Source organism: Condylura cristata, unplaced genomic scaffold (assembly GCF_000260355.1).
Source record: "Condylura cristata isolate star-nosed mole 26May11 unplaced genomic scaffold, ConCri1.0 scaffold00022, whole genome shotgun sequence".
NCBI classification, from domain to species: domain Eukaryota; kingdom Metazoa; phylum Chordata; class Mammalia; order Eulipotyphla; family Talpidae; genus Condylura; species Condylura cristata.
In genome coordinates this window covers 11,898,112-11,918,632 of record NW_004567123.1, presented here as the reverse complement: position 1 = coordinate 11,918,632, position 20,521 = coordinate 11,898,112, and the positions used below count along the sequence as shown (strand labels likewise).

General features: G+C 47.3%; 1 protein-coding gene across 1 annotated transcript in view; it reads right to left on the bottom strand.

Annotated features, from left to right (window-relative positions):
* Positions 1–20,211, bottom strand: part of JAG1 (jagged 1) — a 34,748-nt gene extending 14,537 nt beyond the window's left edge. Inside the window, exons 1-5 of the mRNA XM_012728356.1 lie at positions 19,927–20,211; positions 11,449–11,500; positions 5,957–6,211; positions 4,313–4,373; positions 415–545 (exon numbers count right to left, since the gene is read on the bottom strand). Of these exons, the coding sequence (XP_012583810.1) occupies positions 415–545; positions 4,313–4,373; positions 5,957–6,211; positions 11,449–11,500; positions 19,927–20,190 (763 nt within the window). The 5' untranslated portion in view covers positions 20,191–20,211. The remainder of the gene's footprint in view (positions 1–414; positions 546–4,312; positions 4,374–5,956; positions 6,212–11,448; positions 11,501–19,926) is intronic.
* Between the last annotated feature and the right edge of the window lie 310 nt (positions 20,212–20,521).

Genomic DNA, 20,521 nt, shown 5'->3' with positions numbered 1-20,521 from the left:
GATGGAGCTGGAAAAGATCATGCTTAGTGAAATAAGCCAGAAGGAAAAAGAAAAATACCAGATGGTTTCACTCACAGCAGGAGCATAAAGTGCCAAGGGAAAAAAATAATAATGAACAACTATATACCAGAGACAATTTACAGGGGTGGGGTGGGGAAGGGGATAAAAAATGGGAGGGGGGGAGGAGTACATTGGACTATGGTGATGGCACACGGGTGCTTTGGTGATGGGAAGCCCACGGGGATTACAACTGAGATGGAAAAAGGCACAAAATGATGTTTAAAAAATAAATTATATTAAAAAAACATGAAAAATAAATATAAGCAAACCCCAAATGAAAACCACTCAGCTCCCCAAACCTCTCACTGCCCCATCCCGTCGCCTACCCCCTGCCCAGCACATCCCAGGCCCTACCTTTGTCACAGAGCTGCCCGCCCCAGTTGGTCTCACAGAGGCATTGCCAGGGCTCATTGCAGGTGCCGTGGACACAGCCTGGGTGCGGGATGCACTTGTCACAGTACAGACCCTGCCAGCCGTACTGGCACCTGGGGACAGACAGCACAACCTCCTTTAGTGCCTAGCAGCTTCGGGGACATCTGTGCCATTAAAAGGGAAGAAGGCAAAGTCCAGGCCTATTCTGCTTTTTGGTGACAGGATGGCAGGCTCCCTAGGTTTGTCTGGGGGCTCCCGCTAAACAAACATTTTCATCATCAGGCCAAGGTCCCCTCCCAAGTGACTCCCAAGGAGAGCTGTTTGGGAAGAGGCCAGCACCGAGCTCTCAGGCTCTCAAGAGAACTCTTCTCAGGCTCACACCAAAGAGCCGAGGGTGGGGGTGTGGAATAAATCAACCCCAGGGCCTCGGAAGGCAGACTACAGGGAATCGGAAAGGACACTTGGTGACAATAGCCATGTGAAAGTCACAAATGCGGCACTTTCGACAATTTTTACACAGCAGCTCAACCCAACTCTTTGTCTGCACAGCAAGTCATGACCCCAGCACACAAAGATGCAACCAGACACCAAGTGCAGCAGGAAATGGCCTCAAGATGAGGCTTTATGAAATCAGCCAGGGGGGACTTGGTGAGGGCCTGGGAGGAGGGACCATCCTCTTTTTGGCAAAGAAAAGGGAAGGATCTCTATCGCCACTTGTGCAGGGAGGGAGGAAAGCAATGCACTGGGAACCAATTCTACACATAATTTATGACCCACGACTCTGGCTGTTCATGCTAATGTATTTTATAGTTATTTCTCACTTTGCAAAAAAAAAAAAAAAAAAAAGGTCAACTCAGTTTATCTAGTACTGGGGAAGGGAGTCAAGTTTCCTTCATAAGCGCCTCATTAATCTGGACTCTTTAGAAGCCAAATGGTGCCTTTGATCCCCAAACAAAAACACAAACATAAACCTTCACCTGGGTAGGAGAGAGGGCAGGGTCTCAAGCACGTTCCCCTCAAGTTTCAAGCCCTCTGAAACTTTAACTGCCTTCTCAAGAATCAAGTTTTAACAAACAGGGGTGGGTGGGGTGGGGATGGGATGGGATGAAGGTGAGGTGAGTGAGGAACCAGGCCTGGCAAGACATGGACACCCCATTACCCAGCTGTAATTCTGGAAAAGAGGCACCCCCCCAAAGAGGAAAGGCTTTGGTTTCCAGAGAGCTGGAGACAGGCTAGCCTGTCATGGGAAAATTACAGGGATCTAGCTAATAGCTAATCACCCACAACTGACAATCCACCTAACCCCTGAGAATACTGACTAACCATTCCTAACTTCTGAAAACAAGGCATCCACACCCAAACACAAGAAACCACCAGAAGGTGTGCTGTGAGTTAATCAGGACTCGGTACACATAAGCTGGAACATCAGTCTGAATGACAAGTGACTACTTAATGGTGTAAAATAAGAATAAAATTATCTGCTAGAATCTTTCAAAAAAATGGACAATCAAGTTAGTGGGCAGTTGGGAGGAGGAATCCATTCTGTAAAGACCAATATTCTCAGCTTGAAAAAGGGAACTGACTTGGAAACAGCAATATTCTTACAGTCTTCTTATTCCCTTCCAAATTAAGGATCCCTACACCTCTTCAATTTGCCTAATAAAAGCAAGAAGAGGCAGCTGAGGACCCAACCTCCCCTCTTAATTAATGAGAGCTGAATCCCCAAGCATAAAAAAGGAACCACAAGAGGCCACAGATGACTTCAAAAGAAAACAAATAAAAATACTGACCCTAAAAGAGGCATCCACAAAGTTATCCCAGTTTAATAATATATGATTAAGGTTCTCATGAGAAATTGAAGAGACTTTCCTCATATGATGATTCATAATTAAGTTTGATATTATTGGCAGGCTTGCAATAAAGCAAGCATGTGCACCCAGAAAAAGGAATCTAAGTCTATCAGAGAACAACAAAACCAGCAAAGTTTTCTCATGTGGAAAGAAAAAAAGAAAAACAAAAAAACAATACCTCTGTAATACATAATCCAAAGGACAACTTGCAGGTAGCTTGCCATTCAACTATTTCTGGAGCAGGACACTAGCTGAACTTCCTTAGCTAGAAGGTTCTGTTTTGATTTTTCAAGGCAGGCAGGCAAGATGGGTTGGGAGACGATGCAAATGATGTGTGGGAAAGTGGCACCTTAAGTAAATAAGGGCATCAGTGCGTGTCTGGGCAGGGAGTGGGAGGTGAGACTTCGAAAGAGAAAGGGCTAAATTCTGGAAACAAAGCCTGTTGTTCTGGCTGGGACAGCCCTCCCCTGCGCAGCAATGTGTTTATTCTGATGACAGTAGCAGAAATCGAGGTTGGCCTCTGCTGATACTCATCAGAGTTCGGAGCAGGCCCAGAGTGGCTAATAGCACTGCAGATCTGACTGTGTCCAGAACACCCTTAATTAGGAAGAGTTAAGGCAGGGTGGATTCCGGCTCAAACTTGACAGCAATGCTGGTGAGCAGTAGTCAGCTGACACCAATGCAGTCCCCTCAGTCTTCCAGGAATTAAACTCATTCTGAAGGGTAGCAGGGGATAGCTTAAGGACAAGCTCTTTTATTTTACTTCCTGCTGCCTTGATTCCCACTATAGCACCAAGCCTCAGAATTTAGGGCTCCTGGTGGCACAAGAGGGAACAGATGGGGTGATGGGTCTGGAAAGGTAAAGCTACAGATAATCCTCCATATGGCAGCAATATTCAGAATTTACCTACCGAGCAACAGCATCATGTGGGAGGTTTGTCAAAATACAGATTCTTGAGCCAGATCCAGGAATCTGCATTTTGACAGTTTCCAGTGGATTGGGGGAGATTACACTTTCGGTGCTGAGTTTTGTGGACAGTGATTCTGCAAGTTCGGTCGGGCCAGCAGCTGCTGCACTGCCGAGAGTCTGTTGGAAAGGCAGGCACTGATCCACAGCCCAGGCCTCTGCAGTCAGTCTGCTCTGTGCAGAGCGCCCAGTCACCAGGTTGATTTCAGATGCACTAGTTTTAGACTATGTGTCCTTACCTTCCCCTGGCTCAAACCAAAGGACCTTTTGGGGCAACAGTGACAAGCCCAAAGGACCCATTCAGTGTCACATTAAACCCGTTAATCCTTAAAATGTGGGAGGAGGAAGCGTAAAGAGTAAGACTGTGTCAAAAATGCCTCACACCAACAGTATTTCCTGAAACAAGCCCTTCTCAAATTGGCATAATGTACATTTCAAGAAGTTCCCAAAACTGCACTGGTGACGATGTCGTAGGTCCCCATCCTGCCCTGCTTACACATTGTCCCGGACCATAAAAGAACAGACTTCAAAGGGCACAGCAAAGTCTACATTCATCAGGCCTCACTGACAAGATTCCAACACAGCCATTAACCTCTCAGCACCGGCCTGGCTCCCGCCAGCAAAGGGGCCAGGAGATTGCACTAATCCCATTCTAAAGAATGCTCCACTTTCGCCTATTGATGGGAACCATGGGGGAGGGCTGGGAGCCGGAAAACCAGGCATGGGAGGGGGAGACCAAAAGAAACCAACCCACCTCCCTCCACTGAGTCCATTAGCCCTTTAAGAGGAAGATTATAAAAAGTGTTATCAATTTACAGAACAGTTAATACATGAAGTCACTGACAATGCCCATAAGTTTTTTTTTTTCCAAGAGCGAAGTGTGTGCATTCCACTGGACAGCTGGTTTAATTCAATAAGCTTCGGATGTGCCTACTTGAGGTTTTTTTTTTAACGTTTTCTTGTCCTCCAAAGGAAAAGTGGAGCAGGCACAGTAAAGTCAGACCCCTCTTACGTTAAGGGAGTAATCAGCAAAATTTAAAAAAGAAATGATTTATTGATTTACCTGCAGTCACCGGGGAGTTTGCAAGACCCGTGCTTGGGACTACAGCCCTGTCGGCAAATAGCTGTAAGAAACAGAAGGATACATCAGCACTCTGCCAGTTTCTTGGAACTGGCCCATCATGAGAATGGCCTAGCACATTAAGCCTACAAAATCCATGATTTTAAGAGATCTCATATCCAGTTCATTGTTAGAAGAGAAAGATGGGAGTTGCCCAAATAACAAATCCAGCTTTAAAATCAAGGTCATGCTAGCAGAGCCTCAAAACATGATACTGTTTGGGGACAAAATGCAGGCAAGTCCCTGGGGGAAGGGCCTCTTCATCCAGTCTTTCTAAACAATAGCCAGCCTGACCTCTGTCAATTCCCACCCTCACCAAAAGGAAGAAAGAGGTGTAATCCTTTCCCATCTCACCCACTCTGTCACAGGAGGGCACATTCAGATGAGCCCCAGCCTCCTTAAACTGCACCCCCCACCCCATGCCTGATGTCTCAGAAATACCAGGGGACTAACAAAGCCAACCAGGCTGGATTCATTTGGCAGGTTAATCCTGCAGCCAGATCTGGCAGTACTTTTCCAAAGCAGCCTTGCAAGTATTTCTGCTTCCTTTGCTAAAAATTTAAAGACATGAAAATACCAAACATTATATTAAAAGTCTAAGTAATTGTTGCTAATTTTTAAGACACTGACTGCTTCCAGTGTCTGTTGTGTCATTTGAATCTAAGGATTGCCATTCTTTTAAACCCTTCTCTAATTAAGAAACAGAATTGCCCAGGAGACCTGTAAAATTCTCTCCCTTTGCCCCACTCCACAGAGCTCAGAAACTTATTCTTTGAATTTATCTTGAAAGGATTAACCCAATAATGCAAAGCAGAGTACATTAAAGTTTGTGAGGGCCTATTATATGGTTAAGTAGAATGACCCATTAAGTTGCTATGAATTAGAATTGCTGAATTCTAGAAGTGTATGGAGAGTAGAGTACATCTAAAAGCATCTATTTTGGAGTATGAGAAGGTAGGTTCTCTACTCACACATAATGCCATGGCCCACAAAGCTGCCCTGAGCTTAGGGCTCTCACTTCCTACAGAAGCATCCTGCTCAGATAGTGGCTGGGCTAACCCAGTCCCACCTGACCTCAACTTTAGGTCGGGTTCCTGCAGAGGAAGACTCTGAGAAGGGAATTAGGTGTCAGAGAAAGGGTTTGAGGTCCACAGATGGACCAGAGGAAGTTGCTGAGCAAGGACTTGGTCTCAGCTTTCAGAAGCTGGCTTCAATCTGATCATAGAGGAGGGTCTGGAGCTGAACTGGAGCTCAGACTTAAAGCAGAGGGGCTGGCCTTTGTACCCCTGTGCTGGTCACTTACAGACAGTAAGCTAGAGGTGGAGCATGGGGAGGTGTCTGTTCCATCAGGACAATGTTGCAGGAGTGGCTGTGAGCTTTTAGCATCCAGAACATAGCAGCTCGCTATGGGGACACCAACATAGTCTCTACCCTCACCAACTCCATGCTTCAGATCTATAAAATAGCCAAAGCCTCACCTCACCTGGGAGAGCAATAGGCCACCTAACTGCAGCTGGAGTGAAAATTTGACACCTGAAATAACTGCCACTAGGAGCTGAATGACCTGCCTGGCATATGCTCACACACCTTTGTTACATTCTGGGTCCATCCAACCTTCCATGCAAGTTTTGTTGCCATTCTGGTCACAGGCATAGTGTCCAAAGAAGTCATCTCTGGGTCGGCAGAACTTATTGCAGCCAAATCCATAGTAATAGTCATCGCAGGTCACACGGATCTGATACTCAAAGTGGGCAACCCCTGTGTTCTGCTTCAGTGTCTGCCACTGCCGGCTGGGATTAATCATGCCTGAATGAGAAGCTTTTTCAATAATGCTGTCGGGTTCTAGAGGCAAAAACAAAACAAAACCCTAATTAACGTTCACATTAAGACATTTTGTCTATTTTTAATCACCACAGATGCATAGGGCACAGAATCCAACAGTAAAAATGGGCAGAAAGTGAAAAGTTCGCCCACTTACCATGAAGCAATCACCACTAGCACCTATTTAACCTTTTTAATGGCTGTATAGTATTTTATCGTCTAGAAATACAATGTGATAATTTACCTAGTTCCTTGCATGTGCATTTAAGTTTTTGTCCTTTCACTATTAAGCAAAGTCACAACAGACATCTCTGAACACACCTGCCCATGTGTGTGGTTCTGGCAATAAGAAATCTTAGAGGTGGAAGTGCTGAGTCAAAGAGAAAGTGCACAGCCCACTCATTTCTGTCCAGACTACCCCACACCGTCACCAATGGAGTCTATCAATTTGTCCTCCCACCAGCACAGGAAACTATTTCCCAACAGCAGTGCCGACATCGTATACTATTAAACTCTCTGATCTTTGTCTGATTAAGGTAAAGTATCTCTTATTTTAATTAGCATTTAATTAAGTGATGGTGCGCACCGTTTCACACGTTTATAAAACCATTGTATCTGTTCCTGGCAACTGTAATCTATTTCTCTCCTTTGCCAACTTTTCTATGACATCATTGGTCATACTGATTTGCTGAAGCTCTTCACATATTATAGAAAGTAGCTGCTATGGGATGTTATTCTGGAAGAAATTTCACTATTTGACATAAAGGTTAATAATCTCTCAATTGCAGCTTTAGGATTCTGTGTCTTACTTTGGAAAGCTCTGTCTACTTCCAAATTTTCATGAGAAGCCAAGTATTTCTGGCCCCCTTTTAAGTTGGCATTGAAATAGCCCTGCTGCCAACCTGAGGCATTTTACCTTTGCCCAGAAGGTGGGCGGGAAGTTCATCCCAGTTTAGAGATGGATCAACTGAGGGGTTTTCTGAAGACAACAAACATGTGCAGAGCTCAAGTGTCTCTCCAGGAGGAAGAAGTGGTCCCTGCACTGAGGTCACTTATAATCTCGTCTAAGAGAAATGACAGGTACAAAAATAGCTCCAAACACAGGTGCCAGGGTAAGGGGAGAGATGTGAGAAGGAAGGAAGGCACTAAGTCAGCACCCAACTTGTTTTGTGTTTGTTTTCTTAAACCTGCCAGCACCAACCCTTCACCACCTTGTCAAATTCAAGGCCACCTTGGAGAGAATGTGTTAGGACTAACTCGCCATGTCTTTGTGATTCTTACCCACCCACACTCCTGTTTTTCTAGGCCCAGGGCCTGTGCTCCTTTACAAGGTTTTGCAAACCCTCTCAGTGACCAGGAGAGGAGGACTCTAGGTGGCTTCATCCACGTTCCACTTCCAACATTGCCCCAACAATTCACCCTCTGGGTTTAACTGTCGTGTGGGCAAGACAAGCCTTGAACAAGTCCGCATACCTACAGACTTGCACCCCAAAACAAGCACAGAACCACTTGTGGGTAACACTTTAACTTCAGTTTTGCAAATAAACACAGGCCAAAGAATGACAAAAATGTCCCTCCATTAACTGTGTTTGTTCTGTTGGTTCATTAAAGAGTGTAGTGGGTTATTACCATGTGATTATGAGCTCTTAATAAAGGAATGATTTAGACACGCTAGCCAGGGCTCAAAGGCTTCCAACTTCTCTCAAGAAGGTGTCAACAACAAACAATTCAGACAAGGTCCAGGGCAATCCTAAAGGTGCAGATGGACAGGCAATTTTCAGGAGCTTAGTACACTTTCTACTTGTTTCCAGGAAATGCTGTGAAGACAATCATTTCAGAATGCTTGATGGGGCTAACAGATCCAGACAACTAGTTTCACACCTGCATGACAGACTTTTCCTCAGAGGCAAGAGTCAGAATTGAGTGTGATGCGCTCTCTGCCATCTGAGTTACAGAGCAAGTCTCCTGCCTAGTTCTCCTAAACTGCTATCACCTGAATTTCATGACCTAATGTACTAAAGCATCATAAATGGATCTGAGGTAGTTCACCTGAAGGTCCAGTTTTGTGAGTGGAAAGGATATCACAAGCCTTCCTGCAATCTTCCAATGCATGAAAATGGAGCACCAAGTACCCACAACAGCCTCTTTACAGGCAGCGGAGGTGATGAGAGGCGAGTCTGAGCATAACATGAGACCACACCAACGCACAATCCAGACAGGAGCCTTAGCCAAGAAGGCAAAACTCTGAGGAAACCTGGTTTTATGCCTGTTTGTGTGTGCATAGCTCCTGAGCTCAACACAAAAAATGTGGATCCTAACACACTGTAGTCCTGAGCGGTAAGAAAAGTGACCTCAGGGTGGATGATAACAGGAGAGCTGCCTGACACCATTTTCTAATATCTGAACAGCACCCAACTTCCCCTGAGGCAGGCTCTGTTCCTGAGGGTCCACCACAGAGCTGGCACGAAAAGGAATTCTGTCCTAAAACACAGGACTCTGCCTTTAAGCTGAAGCCAGGAGTGGGCCCCAAAGAACAGCCAACTCCATTTGGGTTGTTACACTTCCCAGGCTTCTGCCTTCACGGAATACAGCCCCTTGGGAGAGACAGAGAGGGAAGAATACGCAGGCTGAGTGAGCAGCATTTCCAAAGGCCCTGAGGCAGGAAAGAAAGGTGCATCTGAGAACAGAATGTGACAGGTGGGGTTTGACTAGAATACAGAAGAGATGGACAATAGGGTTTGTAAGACAGAGCAGGTTAGGTTAGGTTGGATGAGACCTTTAGTGGGGGGCGGGGAGGGGGTCAAAGGTCTGAGCAGAGAACAGGAAGGAACCGAATGGCCATTAGTAAAGGTGACAATCAAATCTTGTGCTCTGAAAGACCAAAGGTCAGGATAGAGGAAGCACTGGAGGTGGACCAGAGTACAGTGGGAGAGCCCAGTGTGGCTACCAGGGAAATTCAGACATGCGCAGCTGGAGACTTGACCCAGGGAGCAGTAGGATGATGGTGGAAGGTGATGGGCTCTAATGAAACTGGAGATTTGAGAAATGGAGATACACTGAGAGTGACTTCTGGATTTCTATTTTATGATACGGAGTGTTCTAGAATGGATCCCAGGCAGGAGACTACTCTTACAGATGGAAAATAACAAATTTGGTTTTGAACATGTTGAATTCAAGATACCTGGGAAACACTGCAAAAGAGGGGCTGAAGAAGCAAGTGTATGGACCACTCCCAGCCAATCCCCACCCCTCCTCATTGGGGTTCACACAGTGAACTGCAATAACCTGAAAGAGGGATGCTGTGACTTTGTGGTAATAAGTCCTTTTCAATAACAGAGGCCTGAAAGCCTTTTATTTCCATCCCAGTCATTTTTGTGTTTTAGCAGTGATTCCGCCACACCCCTAAAAGCCCCCAAATGGAGAAACTCCAAAATGCAAACAACTGGGGCCTCCTTGGTGGCACCAGGGGTTAAGTCTCAGCACTTCGAAGCTACCTGCAGTCACTGCAGCATGAGTTCAATCCCTGGCCAGGGAGCTGACCCACATGGCGCAGCAGACCTCTCCCGTCTCACCTGCTGCTCCCCTCAGCAATGTATTTCAGTAGATCTGCTTGTTCTGCTCCTCACTCTGTCTCTGAATCCTCTCACCTTCCCACACCTCTGGACTATACTCTGGTTCTTGTATTCATAAATAAATAAATCTTAAAAATTGCAAACAACTATGAGCAGCTCTGGATAGGCACCAAATTCAACGATCTTACCTCTGGGGTGACCGAAGGCCCAGTACAGGCCCTGCAGGTGCTAAAAGCTGCTGTCATATCCCTACCAAATATCCTGACCCAACCAGCATCCTGACCTAGCCCTGAGCATGGGCCAGGATCAACTTCAGATATGTTCACCCACAGACTGTCTGAAGCTCTAAAAGGGAGTGGAAGCAGAAAGCCATGCCCACACCAGAATATCTAAGCACCTATTTCTCCCTCTTCCACCCCCACCTCCCCAATGCTTAGTTACCATTGTAAGCAGGTCAGAGTGACAAAACGCTCACACAATCCCCAAGGTTTGTGGCAGGGGAGAAAGGGTAGAACAATCAGGGATCTGTAAACCCAACTGGGATCAGTCACAGTCAAGGTTAGTCACACTCACACGCAGAGCAGGACAGGGGTGCCCCCTCTGGGAGAAGTTCACAGGATCTGGACTTCAGATGAAGACAGACCCAAATGGCCTGGAGTCTGGCACAGCAGAGCTCAGCAGAGATTGTGTGGCTATCTGGGGAGGTGGGCAACAAGTCAGCCACAGCCAGAAAAGAACCCACCAGCACCTACCTGCCTCACCATGGCCACTGTGACATGCAGCACTTTCCATTCAGTAGGAAAAAGCAAGGTGAGAAAAGTAAAAATACAAAGGGACAGTGAGGCAGAGAAACTGAAGGGGTAAGACACTCAGAAGAATAGAGGACGGAGATAAAAATTTGGCTCAACACTTCCCCTGAGCAGATTTCAGCGTGAATCAAGCTGTCTGATAACCACAGCCCAGATCCTGCTGGTCAAAAGAAACCTAGCCATTTCAGCCAGCGAGGGAAAACGTCAAGTTACAACGAAAGAGCCAGACAGCTGTCCTTCCAGGTACATCCTGCAGCTTCCTCATCTAAACCCACCCCAGCAGATCTGAAAAGCAACCTGCATTCAAAACAGCGTCATCTTTCAGAAGGCCAGAGAGGCTCTGGCGCTGCACTTCAATGGAAGGTTTGTCAAGCACAGTGTGGGAACCCCAGGCCAGCTGGAGCTCACCTGCCTGCTGCTCACAAGTGAAATTCAAGGTAGATCTTTCAAAGAGCCCAATGCCACCTTTTTGGGCTTTATCTTTCTGATGAGAGATTAAATACTCACTTAAAATTTAAATGGACTTTTAAAAAGTCACCACTTTGATCCTTTAGTGGACTACAAGGTTTTAAAGTTGTAAAACCATTAAGATCTCTATCCGAAAGATAAAGATCTAGGTCCTATATTCAGGGACTGAGTTAACTGGGACTCTGTCCTTGACACTTAATAGTCCCAGCTAAAATTCTAGGGGGAAGTTCCTGGGAAAAGCTTCCCTGAGAATTAGCCTGGAAGGGGGTTAAGTGGGCGGTGCTGGGGCACACAGCAGGGGGTGGTAAAGCACCTAGGAGACAGATCCACCTCTGAACAGGTATGGTATGCCAAGCACTGTGCCTTTGGAGACACCCATTTAGAGAGAAGTCCATTGCTGGATACTTACGGACTGTATCATTACTGGAATCCCACGCCTCCACAAGCAAAGTGTAGGACCTCTGCAACAGATAAACAGCAGCTTAGTATTCAGAAATAGAGGCCAGCTCTCTACTGTCATACTTTCTTGCTCCCCCACTTCCACATCCTTGTGAAACCACATAGTCAAGATGAAGTCTATTTGCTGTCAAAGGCAGTCTTAGGCATCTGAATCCAAGCCTAGTGCTTTCAACCCCTCACCCCCCAGGTTGCCTCCTTTTGCTTGGAGGGATCCACTGTGGTCATCGGGCAGGCGCCCCAAAGCTGACATGGCAAAAGGCATGTCCCTATAGGTGAACACTCAGCATATAGTTTTTCCAAACTTTTTTTTATGTATCTGACCCAGTGCATGAGGAACACAAAGCATTTATTCCTAGTTGACCTTACCAGGTATCTGTATGTGGAAGGGGGAGGCAGGGGGGTCCCTGTTCTAGTGAGGAGAGCCGGGTATTGCTAAGGTTACACTTTGGGCCCGGGTGGGGTTGTCCCCAGGGAGGCCCCCTTTTCCTTTTCAGTCCCCCTTTGAAAGCCCTGTCTGTGTGAGACCATCTCGGCTCCCACAAGTATCAGGTGACTCTAGGAAGCAGGAGGGGTAGGTGCAAAGGGACTCCTAAAACAAAGCAGCAACCTAACTTAGGGGTGGCTGGGGGGAAGACTCCAGGGATGAAAGCACAAAAGGGAGAAATGGTGCACGCCCACGGCTTGCATTTATTGATGAACTTATCTGTCAATAAGATCTAACATTCCAGGAATAATCAGAGTCCACTAACTAAACAAATTCCCTGGACACTGGCCAGATGCCAGCTATTATACCGAAGACACCTTTTATCTTGCAGCCTTATCTCAGAATTCTACTCCCCGCCCCCCCCCAAATCCAAGCCATTAGCAAATTCCCGCATTTACTCAAATCTTCATTTGTAATTTAGAATGAGTTCAGTCTCCCCAAATGCCAGGATTTTAATAACTTTTCTGCAGTCTTTGCACTGGAGAATATGTTTGGCGGAGTGGGGGTGGAGGGAAGAAGCACATGAACCCTTTTATGTTACCACCATGAGATATCATACATGGGGAATAGTGGCACATGTTGTTAAATAATGCCACAGTGCCAAAAACACGCTGTCACCAAGGGAGAAGATACCTTCAAGGTAGAAGCAAAAATGATTTCTTTTAAAGCCTCATTCATAACTCAAGGCGAGCTTACTGCCCCTCACAGCGACACAGCAGGTCATCTCTGAATATAAAAATATCTTGTGATAGATCCTGCCTTGGAATTCAGCCGAAATATGCTTCATACTCAAAGCAGAGTAGGATTCCATTTCGTTCACTGATAACTGTGGGAAAATACTCAGAAAAGCAAGCAAAACCAGGCAAGCCGGGGCACGTACCCAGCCCTCTCCAGGTAGTGGCCACAGGTCCACATTCATTGTTGTCATAGTTAATATTTTATTAGTGAAAGTTACACCTTATTTACAGCCTCTGAGTTTCCTATGTCTTCCTACCAATTACAGGACTCTTCCCTGGGAGCAGCAAGAAATTATATTTCTCTACTGATTGGAGGCAAGAGTCCAGTCAGAATAAGGCCAGATGTGGAGCTGATTCTGTATAATTAAGCCCTTCATTTACCAGTGACGTCGAGACCCATGCTCTTTAACATATTGGTGTAATTAATCCTCTGATTGAATGCATTGATACCCACAGTTTTGACAGACTTGCAAAAGCTCTAAACACATAACACCCACAAACCCCAAGGAAAGGGAAGGATCTTGGGACTGAGCTGGCACGGCAGTATTCATGCTGCTGAAGATTTCAGGAAGAAGGCACCCTTTGGTCTTGCACAAGGCTGCAGGCCCATCTCCACCAAGAGCTGGGAAGCTCTGAAGGTGCTCACCAACACTGCCCCACCTTGAGGGACAGGCTGACACACAGAGCTCAGGATCTTGGATGTCTTGATTTCCACCAATGACCTCTCCATGGGACAGAGAGGCTAAAGGTGGTGTAAGAGACAAAGCCTGGCTCAATAAAAATAAGAAGTCCTGAACCACTCTTCTCTCCTTTACTTCAGAGATGGGATTATGCATCCAGGACTCACCTCCTGGGGCAGGAGGATTCCTCCACCCAGCCTCCAGAGAAAAGGATTCCCTCCAAGGCTCCTATTAGGTGGCACTCATACTCCCACTCCATCCCCACAATATAGATCAACAATCAAGATAATTTGGCAATGATTATTAGTTGCTAGGGAACTTTATTTTTCCCAGGCCCACGCTTGACCTCTGTGTATCCCAGCATCTACATCCAGAACTCAAGATCCAGACCACGCATACCTTATGCCATCAAAGTGGGGTACCCAGCTCAAAACCAGCAATCTGCTGTGATCACATCACGCCCAATTAACCATTGCAGATTTTGACCCCCCAACTTCCAGGATGAAATACACACCCCCCACCCCCAGGACTTGGATAGGGGTGTGAGATAAGGTGAGAGGGCAAGTGTTCCAACTTAACATTCACTCAAAATGAGAAACACACACATACACAAAATCCAGAAATAGCAAATGCTTGTATTTTTCTTGGTTTCAAACTATAAAAACAGGACTGACAAGAGTCACCTGGCTTTACTTTTTTCCTGAAATTTCTCCAGAACCATAGCCCAGGGGCAAAGCAGGAAGGATGAGTCGCTCTCTGGAGTCTGGGTTTACAGTGAATCACTTCTGTCCCTTCCCACCAGGGAAATCTGACAACACAGGGGTTGATCCTGTTCGCCTGCAAGAGCTAAGAGGAGCTGCTGGTGTTCACAATGATCTTTGGGAGGAATTCTGTGGAATTTCATCTACATGGAGGTCCTGGCTTCTAGAGCCCCAGGCATCCCGGGCCGAGGCTGCAGGAAGGCTGCACCCCACTCCACGGTGGTTACCTTGGCACCGGGCACAGTGGTAAGCACTTAATTGCCACATTAAGAAGGGGGATGTAAGAAACAAAGGTAATTGTGTTGGCAACTGGGAGCTTCCTTTTCCTGGCAACAGTGGCAGCCAAACCAAGTCCTGAGAAGCGGCTGCCTCCATTCTTGCCAGGCTGACGGACACAAACAAACCGCCATCCAAACGGCACGCGAGCCGCGTCCCAAACCCCAGGCCGCTGCTACAGGCCAGGCGAGGAACGGCACCCTGGGAATGCCCCCTGTGCCCATGAGGCCATTGTATGGAGTCAGTCAGCCCAGAGTTTGTCTGAGGCACTGCACTCTGCTGACTCAACTGTCGCTTCCTGTTGCTGGCCCGTATTAGCATTGATTTTGGAGAGGCCTCATTATTCTCTGTAATCCTCATTTCAGTCAATTCGGCCACACTATTGTCCTGCCTGTGTCTGGGTGGCCAGAATATAAAATATTCCAGTCACAAAACATGTTAAACCAACAAAAAACAGGCTTTAGAAATTTCACGTGTGGGCACTCGCACTGAGTATTCACTGATGGTAGAGTTCTGGCAAGGTAAGGCCTGAGAAACGGGACAGCTACCCCAAAGCATCCAAGCTAGGGAGACTTCAGTCATAGAAAGCAATTTAGTCAGCAGGGCTTGACATTTCAATAGAGTCCGATCTAGTTACAAAGGGTGATTTTCTCATGAAAGCCCACCTCAAAGACTCACGGAGTGGGCCCCAAAGCTCATATCCAGATTTGAGACTCAATGAGATGCCCCCACCCCCTTTCCCATCATTACCCTTACCTGTTTGAAAAGCATCCCACTGATAATTAAATGCACCAGTTACAAAAGGGTGGCAAGGTTAATAGATAGAATACCAAGAAGCTAGCCAAGCACAACGGTCCAGTTCACACAGAGCAAGCCTGAACAAGAAGCCTTTCTACTTATTTACCAAAAGAGCATAAAAACTAGGCCTAGCTGGTAGAGGGCTCTGAATGTTTGACTATTTGCATACCACTTTTAACCACTGGGAGCCACACTGTGGAATTCCTTCCACGAACATGTACTGCACTAGTGACAAATATCACTAGTACCCTAAAAACAAGGGCTGTGGGCAAGGCAGTCCACACAGTGGTCAGAGCCAGCAAGGAAGTCAAAGTTCTAAGAAAAGGATGGGCCACTTCTGAGCCCAGTTCACAACCTCCCCTACCTCCACTACCATTCTAGAAAACACAAGAATCATCACCTCCCAAGCATCCTAAAACTGAAAAATACATTTAGCTTGTTTTGCTTTAAATAGTTTTAACATATTTAAAAGATGCAGCCAATTGTAATATTTCAAGAATGGGGAACCTAACTGTGGTTCTTGGTGGGGTGGGGTGGGGTGGGGGGCGGATAGGAAACGTCTCTAGAAGTTGATTATCAAGGCGGAATTCTCAGGGATAGCTGTTAGGGATTTATCATGCTAACTGCATCACATCCAGGGATTATGCATTCTTATATTGTAATCTTGAAAGCCTGACAATGGAACCAAGTTTTGGGCCTTCTACAATCGGTCAACGGCCACTAATGAATCCAGCCAAGACCTCTGTCTGCATTCCTGTTTTCAGCTCAGGAACATGAAGACTCCTGTTGCCTGGCTTCCTCTTTTCATGAATAACATTTTTCCTCCACACTAAACTTCCCATATACTTTCCACCCAAAATGTCTCTTATTGCTTCTTGCTGTGAAGACTATAAGCAGGATTCAAATCCATGGTTTTCCAGAAAACTAAGAGCCTGTAAGAGAGGTCACTGCCTTTGTCTCTTACTCATCCAATTCCCCTAACAACCTCCATGCCAAAAGCTTCCCATTTTCTAAATGTCTGAAGTCTCTGTAGAATTATGAGTGTGAGGTTGGTGGGTTGCAAGCTCATGTAAGTCCTGGAAGTTTGGAAAGTTGCTAAGAAACAAGACAACAAGGAGGAAGAAACACAAAGGTGACACCTGGAATATTATAAGTCAAGTTTATCCTGAATAGGGATTCCATTTGGAGAGCAGCCATTCTGCAGACAGAGCAATGCAAACTCAGTTCTACATCCAAGTCCCGCTTTCAAAACAGACATCATTTCATTGCTTTAGTTTGAGGTAGGTATCTTAGGACAAAGGATGATTTCTCTACACTGCAAGCCCCTTGCTCTGAGCGCATACACGTTTGCTATTTGTTTGCATGCAGGCAGACCACATGGCTTGCACGTACTGGCTTCGTAAAAGAACAAGCTCAAATGAGAAGTCTATCCCTCTGTCTTCCATGTGTCCACACACCTGCAGAGGCTCAGAGACCAGGAAACCAGCAGAAGGCATAAAAGCAAAGACTCCCCAGGCACATTCTATGATGAGCCTCCTGGCAGGTGAATTATCCAAACTCCTGGTCTTAAGCGTGAAGAGGGCCAAAGTCATGACCCTGGTATGCAAAAGTCACATTTCCTTGGGCTTGTCATAAAAAAGTTAATTGATCAGGAAACTTTCTATAAGTGTCACAAGGATTTAGCTAGGAGGCTGAGACACTAGGGGTCTCAACTGTTTCCCTACATCTATTTTACTCAGGATCAGCAATGGAGTTTTGATTATTATTGCTAATATTATTATAGTTTTTTTTTTTTTAACATCAAGCAATGGAGTTTTTAAAGCATTTGGATCCAGGTAATGCTAATTATATTATTAATAAATAAGCACTACTGGAATTTAACACTACATTCTGGAAGGTGCAAGTTAAACATTTTAGTAGCTTACAGTAATGATTCCCAAATCATTTCCAATTGTGCCCAACTGCCTCTCACAATCTATGTTCTCATCATGGGATTTCCCCACTGGAGGATCATACATCAGGCTAGTTACTTCAAGTCAAATGTTTCTCCGAGTATCAAGGATACAGGGACTAGATGAACATTACCCTAGCACTGGCCAGTAGAAACCAGGGAGGTGATACTCATAACGACTCAGCAGCAGCTTCACCTCTACAGAGCTTTTCATATGGGCACTGGGCTGTGAACTATATCTCACCCAACTATTGGGTCCTCTGGAGAGGAAGAGATCGTCTCCAGAACACGGACAGTTGTTTGAATGGGGCCATAATTCCAAGACAGGAATTACGAGACCTTCCAAACAGACCTGCACCCCAGACTATAGATCAACCGTCAGCAATTTTGGGAGAGCCCTTGCAAAAACAAATGTAACTGTGACTAAGCGTTGGTAGCTTAGGTGACTGAAGTCCAAACTGATTACGTGTTTTTTTTTTTTTAAAAAAAACCACATATCCCCCTTGTTACAGCTTGAATTCTGAATCAAATTCAGTTACTAACTAGCCAGGAAGTCAGTTTTAAATAGATATGCCTATGAACAGTTAATCGCCACACTTGAATGAAGTCGCACTGTCTACTTCAATGCCCGTCAGCTACCTAAGTGCTTTCACTTCAGTTAACACTCACCCTGGAGTCATTCTTGAAAGTTTCAGACTGTGGTGTTTCTCTAACCACACTCGGGAAAATAAACTAAAACAATACACCTAAACTACAATTCCTCTCAGGAAGTCAAGCTTATATTTCACAGAAGGCCTTTTTTGGGGTGGCAGGGTGGAGACGTGTTTATGAGTGATACACGCATTTGGCCCAACTTCAAAAAAACCACACTTAATGTAGCCCCAGCCACCTTCCCATTCTAGAAAAGCTGAGAGTATTTCATGGTCGGTGACCCTTGGGGCTTGAAACCACAGTAGAGCACCAGCGAATCAATCGTCTCCCTGCCCTCACTCGCTGCCGCTGCTGCTGTTGCTGCTTCCGCTGGGTCCCCATCCAAGACTCTCTGCCAAGTGTCAAAAGGGGACACACCTTCTAGGTCACTTTTCCCAAGTCAGCCAGGGGAGCAAGGCTCCTGGTTTTCAAACAAGCAATCCTCTGACCCTAAGCTCCAAAGCGAACTTCAGCTAGGCCTGCAGCTTTTCCACATCACTAATCAGATTCCTTTTATGGTCTTGAGAAAAGCTAGGGGCTCTGGAGGGATTCTCCACAGCATGGAATCACCTGCAGGCCCCTTTCCCCTAAACTCCAAACACCGGTTCAAGGACAATCAGTGTGCATTGTCAACCTGGGCCCAGATTACTAAGGGGCAGTCTTCTTTAGCTTAAAGTTCTCCCTAATAGGGGATTAACATAAAGATAAACACTCTGAAAAAAAAAATCCCACAACAGAAGCAGCTCTCGGTTTGCAGAAAACGCCATATACCACAAGTTTTTATAAGCTCCCCTTAATGGCAGGTTTCTGATAACTGACTTATCTCATCCACCCACGGCAGAAGGCACTTTCTATAATGCCAGTCCCCAAAAACGTGGGTCCCAAGGTTCACACACACCTGGAGGTGGACACGCTCCACTCCCCCCCCAGAGTTCTGAATCACAGCCCCAGCCCACGGGTAGGAGGCAGCAGAGTGTACCCGTCTGAGCACGTGGCAGAGTATCCCTCCTCCCAACCCCCAGGCACCTCGCTCCCCCTCCCACTACCCACCCTCCCAACACAGACTGGGCCAAGTTCCAGCCTTGGCAAGGAGTCCTGTCTCCTGGACAGGAGCAGGGCAGAGGGCACCAACATTTTCCCCTTTTCTCCCGTTCTGCAATCAGCACTCATCTTTGCCTATCCATTTCGGGATGTTGCAAGGGCTTCTCTGCACGGGCCCCACCGCCGGGGTGGCATGGGGGTGGGGGGCTCAAGTACTTGCATCCTCAAGGACTGCTTCAGTGGACTGTCCCTTCCAGGCCTTGGCACACCCCCGAACGCTAGCGGGGACCATAAGCCAGCCGGACGAGGGCGCACCCCCGCCCTTCCCGGGAAGTTTGCAAACACAGCTGTTCCAGGGTCCGGGAACCGCTGGAAGTGAGGCCACAAGGGCCACAACGCGCGGGGGCGAGGGCAGGAAGGGGCCGGCAGGGGGCGGAGGCTCCCGGGCCTACAACTGACGAAGTCCGGGAGACCCCCCTACAGCGGCCACCCCCGGGCCTGGCCAGAGCTTTCTCCCACACGCACCAAAATCTCTAGGGAGCAGCGGGAAACGGACTCCCCCACACCCTCCAGGAAGGACACACCCGCATCCCCGCCTCTCACGGGAAAGGGGAGGGTGCCAATTTGGACCGCGTTAGAAGGCCAGAACTGCACGAGTCCGCTTTCATAGCGCATCAGGTTTAATTGGTTAGGCTGCGAGATCCTCGACAATGACCTCCCTGGCTCGAGTGGGTTATTCTAGGGCCTTCCAGTTGCAAGTTTAAATAGGCCTTCCTCAGAACTTTGCTCCACAATGCCCTCTGAAGTCCCCACGTTTGTGCGCTTAGCAAAAGGCGGCAGCTATACAGCCTGCCGAGATTTAACTACTCGATTTCAGCTTCCTATTCCCGTACCCCAAAACACTTCCCGGGTTAGCGCCAAGCTTCAAGTCTTTAAATCCCGTTCGTAAGGGAAAGTCTGGCGTGGGTGCATTTCTGTGCCGGGGCTCCCTCCCCGAGTCCGTCACTCACCGGCCAGGCGAAACTGAAAGGCAGCACGATGCGATTGCGTTCGTTGCCGCGACTGGCCTTGAGGTTGAAGGTGTTGCCCCCGATGACAGGAGTAGACCCCGAGCCGAAGCTGCAGGGCCCCCCGGCGGTGACGCGGGACTGGTACTCCTTGAGGCACACTTTGAAGTACGTGTCACACTCGTCGCGGGCGCACTTGCGGTCCCCCGGGTTTCGGGTGCCGCCGCAGCAGTTCCCGTTCTGCAGCTCCCCATTCACGTTCTGCATGGACAAGATCTCCAACTCGAACTGGCCGGAGGCCCCGCACACCTGCCAGGGAGGGTGGGAGGTCAGCACGCGAGAAACCTGTTTTCTTCGAGGGTGGACGTGGCGACTCCCGCCCGCCCGCCCCCGGAGCCCGCGGCGCCAAAGTGAAAACAATTTCGCAAAACTGGGTGTAAGGACTCAACGTGATTCCCGGGCATAAAATGCAGGAGTGCGGGAGAAATCCGACGACTGCCCCCGGGGTGGGGGGTAAAACAGCGGGTGAAGGTACCCTCCGTCCAGCCAGGAAAGTAAACTTAGGAGGCCCGGGGCTCCGTGAGCCCAGGTGCAGCCC